This window comes from Myotis daubentonii, chromosome 1 (genome assembly GCF_963259705.1).
Source record: "Myotis daubentonii chromosome 1, mMyoDau2.1, whole genome shotgun sequence".
Lineage (NCBI taxonomy): Eukaryota > Metazoa > Chordata > Mammalia > Chiroptera > Vespertilionidae > Myotis > Myotis daubentonii.
The window spans coordinates 163,038,013-163,050,249 of record NC_081840.1 but is presented as its reverse complement, the minus strand read 5'-3'; the positions used below and the strand labels follow the sequence as shown (position 1 = coordinate 163,050,249).

General features: G+C 38.6%; 1 protein-coding gene across 2 annotated transcripts in view; it reads left to right on the top strand.

Moving 5' to 3' along the window:
- BANK1 (B cell scaffold protein with ankyrin repeats 1) overlaps nucleotides 1-12,237 on the top strand; it is a 319,366-nt gene that overhangs the window by 34,781 nt on the left and 272,348 nt on the right. For both annotated transcript variants that reach the window (XM_059664464.1, XM_059664456.1), the window contains exon 2: nucleotides 7,106-7,504. In XM_059664464.1, the coding sequence (XP_059520447.1) occupies nucleotides 7,106-7,504 (399 nt within the window). The remainder of the gene's footprint in view (nucleotides 1-7,105; nucleotides 7,505-12,237) is intronic.

The window sequence follows — 12,237 nt, the reverse complement described above, 5'->3', positions numbered from 1 at the left end:
TTGCCATTCATTCTTCATCAATTCAGACTTCATTATTTCCCATTGACATCAAAAGTTCAATTCAAATATCTAGTTCTTATCATTGGCTCCAGGCTACAGGGGCAGACATCACAGAGCTTTCATGATTGGAATTCTTAAAGGTTAGTGAAGGGAGTGCCAGAACTCTTTGGAGCATAGGTCAGCAACTGCAACCAATAGGCAAAACTCAGCCGGTGGCCTGTTTGTGTACAGCCTCTGTGAATCATTTTCACACTTTAAAGGGAAGAAGAGGAAGAGGAGGAGGGAGAGGAGGAAGTAGGTGGGGAGGAAGGAAGGGTGGAAGGAGGGAAGAAAAAGAGATGTTTTATGTGCACTGCAAAACCTAAAGTATTTATTACCTAGCCCTTTATAGAAGAAGTATATCTGTGACCCCTTTTCTCCTTGATGGCAGGAAATTATTGACTATGTAATCACATTGGCTGCAGACCACTACGTAGCCCAAGCTTTAATTATCCATTCTAATAGGCTGTTAAGGACATCCCAGATAATTGAGATAACATTAAAATCTGAATCTTGTGTGAATACAATCATATTGACAAATTCAACCAGATTCAATCATCCATTTTGTCCTTCTTGGTCTAATAAATATTAAAAACCATACCTTATGTACTTTTCAGACTCTTGCTAATACATATGGGCAAAACCTATAATAATTTCTGTGTATGAAATAGTTTCTCAAATACTTCTTTCACTTACGGGGTCTAACTCTAGGTATTGATCTTAGAGGCAATTATTGAGGGGTGTTGGCATAATCAGGGGTGGGAGCCTTTTTTACTGCCAAGGGCCACTTGGATATTTATAACATCACTAGTAGCCCGGTGCAAAAAATTTGTGCACTCGGTGGGGGGGGTCCCTCAGTTATTAAACATTTTATGGCACAACACTGACCACATTGGTGGTGGTGGTGGTCTTGTCAGAATGTGTTATATTATGCAGATGAAAATCTATGTAAGCAGATTTGATGTAGATATTTTCAAAGATGGAAGAATTGTCCCTGTCAACTATTTTAGTTGATTCATATCTTCAGTAATTATCCTCATTGCAAAGTTTTCAGTCCCCATATGGATTGCTGGATATAATAGGTCATGCGCTGTCCCTGGCCTTTGTAGCCTTTGTTACCGTAAGGACTCTAGTTTTCCATTTATATGTTTAAGTACCAACCTTACTGGCTTAAAAATGTAAGCTTTTAACACTGCTCTCTCTGTTCCGTGTCCTTCCGATGAAAAGTGGAGTTGGGTTGCAGCACAGGAGAGAAATTCAGAAGGGGAATATTGAAGTAATGACTGCAGTAGGAGAAGAGGGAACTATTTCCCTGGCCACAGGTGCTAGCGTCCTGGACCACGGGGCTGGCAGCTTCTCCGGGTGGCTGCAGCCTGGGACCTCGGGCGGGTAGCTTGTCCGTCTCCTGGGCTGCAGCCAGCCACAGCCGCTGGCGCCTGGACCAAAGGTGGGTGGCTTCTTCTTCTTCTGTGCTTCCAGGGAGGGCAGTCAGTTATGTGTCATGCAAAAATAGGCATCACCAATCGCAGAAGCCGGGTGCTGGGCAGGGAAGCTGCGGCTGGGGATGCTGGCAGCAGCTGCCCCTGCACCCAGGTTCTGCGGTCACCAATGGCAGAAGCCGGGTGCGGGGCAGGGAAGCCATGGCGGGGGACGCTGGTGGCGGCCTCTTCCTTGCCCCTGCATCTGGCTTCTGCAGTCATGGACGCTGTCTGTGTCTGCTTCCCTGCCCCACCCCCCAGGCTTCTCTGATCACCCGCTGGTGGCAGGGTAAAGGTGGCCTCCAGGGCCGACCTTTGCCCTGCTCCCTGGCTCTTGTCTGTGCCTGGGTTTCTGATTACTGTCTTCCATCCTTCCCCTTTTGCCTCCCATCATTGCGAGTATGCAAATTAGCCACCATCTTTGTTGGTGGTTAACCGCCAATTTTCTTGGCAGTTAATTTGCATATCGCCCTGATTAGCCAATGGGAAGCGAAGCGAAGTTATGGTTAATTACTATGTTTGTCTATTATTAGATAGGATTCTTAGGCCATACAAAATTATCAACTTAAAAATTAACCTGCTTTATTTGGTCAAACATTTAACTAACTCACCCCTCATGTCTTGGCAAGGCCAGATCAAATGATTTTGTGGGCCTTATATGGCCCTCCCAAGGTCTGGAATTTCCCCACTCCTGGCATACATAATGAAAAAAGTTGACATCACTTCTAAGGCAATTGCTGCAAGTGAAAATTTTGAAAACTTTTTATTTTGTTTTAGTTTGTTTGTTTTTAAATGGAATGTAGGTTTCCCCAGTAAAGAAAGAGCCAAGGACATTTGGGAGTTAGAAGTTCTCAGCCTCGCCTAGCCGTTGTGGCTCAGTGTTTAATCCCCAGTCAAGGGCGCATTGCGTAGGCTATGTCCTCAGTGTGGGACATGCAGGAGGCAATTGATCAATGATTCTCTCTCATCATTGATGTTTCTATCTCTCTCTCCCTCTCCCTTTCCCTTCCTCTCTGAAATCAATAAAAATATATTTTAAAAAAGTTCTCAGCCTTATCTCTGCCCCAGTCTTTTCTCTGAATTCTTATGGTTCCAATTTGTTAAAACCGTTGTTTTACATTAGTTTAAGAATCTTGGAGCGGTTTTGTCTGCTACTGAAGTTGTAACTCTGAGTGCATATGCATGCTCTCTAGGGGAAGATTCAATCTGGACAGATCACAGAAAATATTCAGGTCCTAAGGAAATCGTTCTTGAGTGTGAAGTGGAGAAATGTGAAGCCCTTTAAGAGACTGTGTGAGATGATATTACTACCATATTTAATCGATTCTGACAACGTTTTTGTTTGTTTGTTTTGGCCTAATCAAATTCTCTGAAATCAGAATTCATCCTAAAACTTGTAATGTATTATAGCTTATTTGATCACAGTATTCTTACAATAAAGGGCTGTCTTATGGTCACCTTTATCTCAGATTCAATAATCTGTAGAGTAATGGCAGTCAGAGCTGGGAAAGGAGATGGACATTGCAAAAATAGAATTGCACAAACTTGGACTAAATAAGTTCGAAACATTTTAAAACCTCCTTACAGATCTAGAATCTTATGTTTATAATTTTAAGTAAAATATTAACAATATGTACTAGTGATAAATACTGATAGTGGTGGGAGTTGAACGTTTGTAGTTTATATGTGAGGAGTAAAAGGTCTTAGCAAAATAAACGTGCAAAAGTTAACACTATGCTTTTTTTAAGAGAAAAAAACATCCTCCAAGGTTGTTCTGTAAAGCATGAAAACATCTGTTTGCATCTTAAACAGAAGAAGAAAGGGGGAAGTTTTATTACTGTATAAAAATAAATTTACTGGATGTTTTTCACTGTAGCTGAAAAGCATAATCTTAAAATGTGTTGGTACTTTCCTGTATTTAAAAGGAAGAACTAGGTTAATTAACATATATGTTAATTTCCCTTGAAGAAGACTGAGAAATGGACAGAAATGCAGGTATTTTACTTAGAGGTGAGCTCAGTACTAGTGAGAAAAATGGGAAATGTGAGACAAGAAGGGGAGAAAAGCAATAAGGTATATATTAATTAGCAGAATAATATTATGAGCAGTTGCAATTCAATAGCCCTGGAAACCCTCTCATTACTCTGTAGAACAAACCTCAGAATTGCCCCACTGAAGATGGCAGAAGCTGAGTTCTGTGCACATTGATTTCCATCCTTCATTAACTAGGGTTGACACCCCCCACCCCCCCAGCCCTCTATGCACTAAATCCCCAGCACTTCTGATCTGCTGGCAGTTACATGGGCTGAGGCAGCTCCTGCAGCTCCAAAGAAAGCCCCCAGGCAGCAAAGCAGAGGTCAGTGTGCTTAACAACTGACCATCAAGATGTAGCTGGTGGCCAGGGAGATATGGGATGGACATCAGCAGCATCTACTACACAGATACATACAAAAAACACCTGGTACTTTTTGCCACTATGAATAAGTGAAATTAACCAACTTTCCTGGAGGAGAAATACGAGTTATACTGTTTTACTACCTTCATCCTATGGAAAATCCCTAGTTTTGTCCCCCTGTTGTACTGGAGTACAAGGTTAGAGCATAAGATCATTTCAGTTATATTTACTATATAATATGAGTACTGATATATTTGTGTGTGATTATATCAAGATTAATGTTCATGTCAATCACTACTGAGTCCATTATGGCTACAAATCATTTCTGTGTAACTTTCTGTTTGTTTTTCTTGTACTTAGGTTACCAGTTAGAAAAAATATAATATTGAATAGGTATACATGTAATCTTTCTTCATTATGCACAAACATGAGGAGGATATGGGATCTTATTAAAAAAGAAAAAAATCTACCATTTGAAGCTATAAATATGTATTAAGAAGAATTTTGATTTATGATCAGTCTCATTCTTTTGGCAAAATGTAGTATAATCTATTATTGGTGCCAAAGCAATTATTGATATAAGTTATTGATACAATTACTTTCCAGTTTAAGGATTTGTTATAATATTTTGCAAGATAAATAAGGCATCATTATGAAATCTGAAAGAACACTTTATAGTACATTTATAAAAATTAATATGGCTCCATTTTGTTCCTATCATTGTGTAATGTTCTCATTTACTTTATGTTGCTAGATTGGAGATTTGCATTTTAAATAATTTATTTTTAGACCTTAATCACAAATTGAAGCTTTCAGGAATGAAAATTCTGCATTTCTATATTTTAGGTTCATCATTTATTGTTTCATTTCATAGCCTATTAAAATTGGCCAACCTTAATGGCGATAGAGCTCCTTACATGGGCGGAATGATGATTACCATTTTATTTAGTTTAAGTGTATAAATGGAAGTGCATTGCAAGGTGAAGGCCAGTAGGCTCCTTTTGAGACTTCACAGAGAACTCTTGTTGGATCTATAGTTCAGATGTTACTCAAAGACAAGCTTGTATTTTCTAGGATAAGGGAAAAGAATACCATGGATATGAAAAGGCCTTTTATTGACTTTTGCAGTTTGACTCAGTGCAGTTTTATAAAAAAGATTAGAAAGCAGCAGAAATATCAATTACTATCTTCATGGCCCTGACCTATTCTCACTGAGGCTCAGTGTCATTATCAGTAAAATAAGAATAATAAAGCTAACTTCATGCAATTTTGTGACTATTAAATGAAGTAATGCATGTTAAATGCTTAGCAAAATACCTTGTTACATGGAAAATCTTAGTAAGTAATAACTGATAAAATTAAAGATTATAAGACCCAAATAATTTAATCTATAGAAAAGGGAGGGTTGGCTTTCAATGCTAATCCTCAGGTTTTTAAAAACTGTCAAACAGCGATTATTGATTCAGTGTAAGTCAATACAAATGTAAATACACTTTCAACATAAGAAAAAATAGCCATAAAGTATTGAGAAAGAGTAATTTTCTTGGGCAGTTTTGAAAGGTAGGTTATGATTGTCTCTGGAATTGATTTCTTATGATTGTCTTTCTATGGTAGTGTGATACCCAACCACATAATGTGGCAGTATTCATGCTATACTTTAATATACCTTCATAGTTCACTCTATAATTTTATTGATTTAAATTTGAGAGTCAAGAAAGAAGTTCTATAAATTCTTCATAGATAACTGCTCTTAGAGTATGTCATATAGTCTATTTTATCTTTTCCCTTGAGAGGAAATCAGATTCCCAGTAAGCTTTCACATACATGGCATATTTAGGATTAATTTATAGACTGCTTAATATTAGCTAATCTAGTTCATCTCACTATAATAAATCTATTTGAATCTTTTAAATAATGTTACTGTGATCTTTGCTCTTCGAGGTTAAAAGTCCAGACTGGAGTCAAACTGCCTGCATTAGAATCCTAATTCCAATACCAGTTTCATTTTCCCATCTGTAAAACCAGAATCACATTACTTCTTTAATAGGGTAATTTTGAGAATTAAGTGAATAACATATGTAAAATAGGAAAAGTCCTAGTTTATTTTAAGTTCTTGGTAATTAAAAATATTATTGGTTTAAGTTTTACTGCAATTATTCCATAACTATACAGCAGTTACTCTGGCTAGTTATAATATCTCCTCTACTCTTCCTCAAACATAAAAATGCTGAATTACGACACTCTGTCTGTGTTTGTTTGACAATTTATTTAGCATTCAGGCTGGGTGAGACACTACATAGAGAATAACAACTATACTAATGATTCATACACAACTAGTATACGCTTCTCATATGTTTTCTGCCAGATGTTTTTTTTCTCATTCTGTATATGTAAATATATTTTAAATTGTTGTCAAATATTTGTTCAAGAAATAGTGCTAGGCATCCTGTAGGAGTCAATGAGTTGAAAGAGAAAGCATCTGTCATCAGAGATAGTTTTTATATCATGAGAAAAACTGGTGGTTTTCATTGGTACTAGTTCTAGGGTGGGAGATAAGTTTAGGATTAGTACTTCCCCACCAGAACCTTCTATTTATTTTATCAGAATCAACTTTATAGTTTTTGACAGGCAATAGTACCCTTTATTGGTTCTTTTTACTATTGAATTTCTTCTTATTTTTATTTTGTTGGTTTTCTGGGCATGGAAATTCTATAACCTGTCTTTATGTACCCATCTTGACCCGGAAGAAAAATTTTAAGGTTCTCTAATGTAAATTCTCTTATTCGCAGCATAATCTGATTCATCAGGTAAAAGAAACAATGGATCAAAGGGGTTAAATATCATAATCTAGGCAAATTTGTGGTTACTGGCAGAGCCATACCCTAATTCTATAGAATATTCTTCCTGTTCTACTGCCAGGCCTCTCACTTCCTTTGAGCATCTTCTAGATTCACATTTGTACAGTGAATACAGTGCAGACTTATACAAAGCGTGAACTTTGTTGCATCTGAAGGATTAGTTTAATCCCATATGATTATGATGGGGATAATATGAATTATATTATTAGTCTCTCATATAAGCAAATTAATACATTCCCTAAGGAGTACATTAAAGTGTTTGAGAAATAACAATATAACCATCTGTTAGCATTTTAAATATAAGAAAAGTAATATATTATTGTCTCTTTTCCCAGAAAATACAAAAGACATCCTGATGTTATATGAAGAGGACGCTGAGGAATGGGCTTTGTACTTGAGGAAAGTATTTTTACATATTGTGAAAAGAGAAGCAATCCTGTTGTACAGCTTGGAGAATTACTCTCTTCGGGATTTGGAATTGCTGAGTTTAAACTCTTACAAATGCAAACTTTTGATACTATCAGAGAGCCTGCTTAAAGACTTAACTCCAAAGAAATGTCAGTTCCTGGAAAAGGTACTTCACTCACCCGACAGTGTGGTTACCCTGCTGTGTGGGGTGGCGAGTTCAGATGAGCTCTACAAGTTGTTAAATGTCCCTGGAGGCAGATGGGAGATCTCAACTGAGCAGGGGCCCGAAGACTACGTCTCTGTAATCGAGAGCATCATATTCGAAGGTAGTGCTACCAAATCTTCCTAATCTATTTGTTTTTATTTTTGTCTATTTATTATACTTTTTAAAAAAAATCTAAAGTTTTTTAAAGAATGAATATCTGGATGTTAGGATAAAAAAGAAAAAAATGAAAGTGAATTTATTTAAGAGTATATTGCACTTTCCTCAAAATGCATAGAGGTTGTTAATTTTTAGCAATATTCCAATAAGGGCTTATGGGTTGTTCTAAAATGGTTCGTAAATATATTTCTTAGGGAAGCTTATATAAGATTATACTCGGCTGAACAAAAATGGTATGCTAAGCTGCTAGAAGCTAGTTTCCTACTTAACTTGCTGTAATGTTACCACGCAGTAGCAGTCCAATGTTTGAAGGTCTGGTTTAGAACTACAGAGCTTTTGTTGTCTTGATGATTGGATGATATCTATTACTGGCATTAAATACTTTTATTTTTATTAACTTTAAAAACAAATTTTGTTTTAATCATATATCCATTGTGTTAAAGAGCAAAATGCAAGGGCTCCTTCATTAATTAATTACAGTTCCATGTAACAGTCAAAGCTCTGAGGTTTATAATGTGAAAGCTTTGCCCTCCCCCGTCTCTTCTGCTTCAGGCTTGGTGTGGAAGGGCTGCCATGGTCAGCCCCTTCGCTGCTTTTCTCAACCTGCACTTTCCCTTTAACTCCTAGTGTTCCAGCTGCGGGAAAGAGGTGGGGTTCTCATTTCCCAGTGGCTATATAATATAGGAAGTGTTGGCTCTTCTTCTTGGAGTATGTTTCTGGGTTGTTGGGTGATCCCCTCATTCACTGAGGATGTCCCGCCTGCAGTTACATACTGAGTGTTTCCTCTCTTCTAAGCATCTAGTGTGGCGGTACACCTTCTATAGATTCTAACTGTGGGTTTCCATGGCTCCCTCATGTGTCTCTTTTGATCAAAGTCTCTCTGAGATATCTCCTGGCTGGTCCTTTCTCTCTCTCACCTGGTCCAGGTCTGTCTGTAAAACCATTCCTTTGTCTTTTGCCCTGACAAACTGCACAGGCAAGCCATTCCCAGCATAGCCACCACCATCCTGCCTCAGAGCAACAATGCAGTCACAGCCTCTTGCCTGTAATCATTTCCTAACATGGGCCTAACATGAGTCTCAGTGTTCTATACACCCAGAGAGCACATATCAACCCCCAGTGGTCTGCTGGCAGCCCTTATCACTGTGGGTGAGGATGGTGATATCCCTCAGGTTTCCCTATGGTGGATGGGGGACTCATAGCACATTAACAACTCCCCTTAAAAAAATCCTCTTTCTATTTTCCAGCCTTCCAACATCTCCAAATTCAATGTGTTTTTTTTTAAAATATATTTTATTGATTTTTTACAGTGAGGAAGGGAGAGAGATAGAGAGTTAGAAACATCGACGAGCGAGAAACATCGATCAGCTGCCTCCTGCACATCTCCCACTGGGGATGTGCCCGCAACCCAGGTACATGCCCTCGACCGGAATCGAACCCGGGACCCTTCAGTCTGCAGGCCGATGCTCTATCCACTGAGCCAAACCGGCTTTGGCCAAATTCAATGTTTTTAAAGCCTTGTTTAAGTAATCTATTGTTGCCTAAAAAGCTACCTTAATCCTACCAGACCTGAGACCCTGAACCTAACTGTCCCCTATACCTGGGCTCCTGAGCATTAAAAAGAAAAAAACCAACATGATATAGAAAAATGTTAGCTACATGCAAACAAGTGGTTAGAATAAGATGGAAATTGGGGACATTGTAGAATATAGGTCTACCTTTCATCAACCTTTCATCTAGCGCCAATATTCCACCTTTGTGTGGAAATTACCGAAAAATCGGTACAGCGGCCTGGTAGGGTTAAAATATAGCAACTTAAGGCAATAAACAATGGTTCTATCACCGATTCTATGGGTGAGGAATCTGGGAGCGGCTCAGCTGGGAGGTTCTGGATCAGTGGTTGTAGTCAAGCTGTCAAGAGCTACAATGGTTCATAAGCCTCCACTGTCCACTGGGGGAGGATTTGCTCCCAAAAGGACCTTATACTGTTGGCAGGTTTGTTACTGAATTTTTAATCATCTCTTGGTTGGATAAGTCCTCTCTCCTAGATTCCTGAGGTCCTAGATTCCTGAGGGAGGGCCCTTGACAACAATGTTTCTGAAGTCTTGCATGTTCAAAAGTCTTTGTCTTTTATCTTGTACTTGACGTACAGTTTGACTGAGGACCATGTTACTCTTCTTTCTTCTAGCATTGTAGGACTTGGGGAGATCTTATTTGCCTGGTTAACTAAAGGATTCTTCATTTGTGTTTCAAATCTAATGAATTCACTGAAATGTTATCGTAGCACTGACTGTTCTGGACTGGTTTGCCCAGAGACCTGGCTATTTTTGTATCAGTCCCACTCCCTCCCCAAGATGTAGATTCAAGTCTTCTTTTAGTTCAGGAACAATGTCTTGATTTATATCTTTAAACATGTGAACAATCTTATTATGATGAGTCCTTTTTATGTGTAGGCTGAATTTATTTTATTTATGACACATTCAAACAATTCATTTTGATTCTTTATTAATATTCATTACTTAGTTTGGAGTATCACATCAGTTTTTGCTGTCTTCTTATGTTTTCAGTGCTTTCTTTTCCCCTGTATACTGTGCAATTTATCTCTCACTTTTATGGTGCTTTTACTATTTTCCATTATACTGTTTGGTTGAGCATTGAAAGTTTACAATTCATCTCTTATTCTTGTCTTGCTAACTGCTCCTTAACATCTTGCATTCTGCAATATATATTTGCTTCAAAGAGGTGGTTGCTATTTATTACATTTTAAAAATTCACGGGGAAATGCTTGGTCACAATTTTCCATTTCTCTTATGGCAGCATGCTCTTAGTTGTGTGTTTCTGATGTGCCATTGTTTTTATTTTTTTCTCTTTCTCTTGTAGAATCTTTATATAGATCCTGTGGTTGCTCAGTTTTGCTTTGCTTTTGTGCCACTGAACAAAGTGAGTTTGTGTTTTTTTTTGTCCAGCCAATGTAGGTAGGCAATGTGGGCTTTTGTTGTTTGTTCTGTTCCTTCCGTTTTTCTCCCCCACAATGAAAGCCTTTACTTCTCTTTTTCCACATATATAGATTGCTTTCTGCAAATATGTCTTTTCTGTGTAGTTCCTCATTTAACCCTACTTTCTCTGCTTTTTGGAACCAAACTGCTTTCACAGATGCTTCCACCTGAAACTGTTGCATTATGTCTACAATATAAAAATGTGTGGCCGCTACCCTTAGAGGGAGGTAGGTTTGTTAGCTCTTCTTGAAACCTGCAGTTTCTAGATTAAGTCTTCAAGGTTTCTTTCCCCTGTTTCCTACTGCACATGCTTTAGCTCATCATCACTGGTTTTGGAGCCACTCCATTAATCTGGAGGTCTAGAATTTCACTGTTTTCTATTTTCAGTAAATAGGACATTTGCATAATTGTTTCTCATTCTTGATCTTTGGAATGATTTTCAGGAATAGAAAGGGGAAATGTTGACTACACAGTAAAATTTTGAAACTGGCAGTCCTCAAGTTTTTTCTTACCTCTGTTTTTTGTTTGTTTTCCTCAAGTGCATTAAGTTTTTTTGTGTGTGTTTTGTTGTTGTTGTTGAAAAGGAAAAATGTTACAACTGGAAACTCTGAAAATGTTTCAATACAATGCACATAAAATACAAGTAATTATATGCTAATTCCCCCCTACTCCTCCATCCCCAAGAGAGAGGAGCACTATAAATTGGTGGCAAAACTTTAAATGATTCTCCACACCTATCATTTCTATTTCCTTAAGTGGCCAATGAGTTATGGCCACTTAAGTTATGCTGTCACTATTACATAAAAATATTGACCAAAGAACCTGTTGTTGTAGTGCTTTATTTTATGATGAATATCTTTAGGTGGTTATGTTAGTGGAGTTCTTGTATACAGTGGGTCCTTGACTTACGAGTGTCCCAACTAATGAGTTTTTCGAGATACTAGCCATCTCGGCCGATTTTTTGCTTTGAGGTGCGAGCTAAAATTCGGGTTACAAGCCAGCTTCAGATACCCCACCGCTAGTTGGCGCAGCGAACGTCACAGTGAACGCCACAACATCAGCCCAGCATCACGTGTCTCACTTGTTCAATTAAAGCGGTTAGCTCTTAGTTGAAGCATCAGTGTTGTGCTCGCATTTGTGCTTACAGTTATTTTGCAAAACTTCGTTTTTTCAACCATGGATCTGAAGAAAGTGCGAAGGACAGTGCTGAGAAGCAGCAGATGATGTGCATTGAATTAAAGAAAGAAATTACCGAAAAACATGACCGAGGTGTGCGTGTGATCGACTTGGCGAAGCGGTACGAGTGTAGCACTTCTACGACCTGCACCACACTGGAGCAGAAGGAGTCGATACAGGCTGCAACTCCAGCCAAGGGTGTTAAAATAATTTCTAAACAGCGGACATCAATCCATGAAAATATGGAGAAGCTGCTAGTGGTGTGGTTACGGAGAAGCAGCTCGCAGGAGGTACCGTGATGAAGGCTATAACCTGCGAGAAGGCACGAGCTATTTACGCTGATTTGCTGCAGCAGACCCCAGGCACTTCAATGGACGAGGCATCAGGCGAGCCGTTTAAGCCAGTCGGGGCTGGTTCGAAAATTTTAAAAAGAGGACCGGCATTCACTCCGTTGTCAGACATGGTGAGGTAGCGAGCGTGGATATAAAGGAAGGTGACATCAACG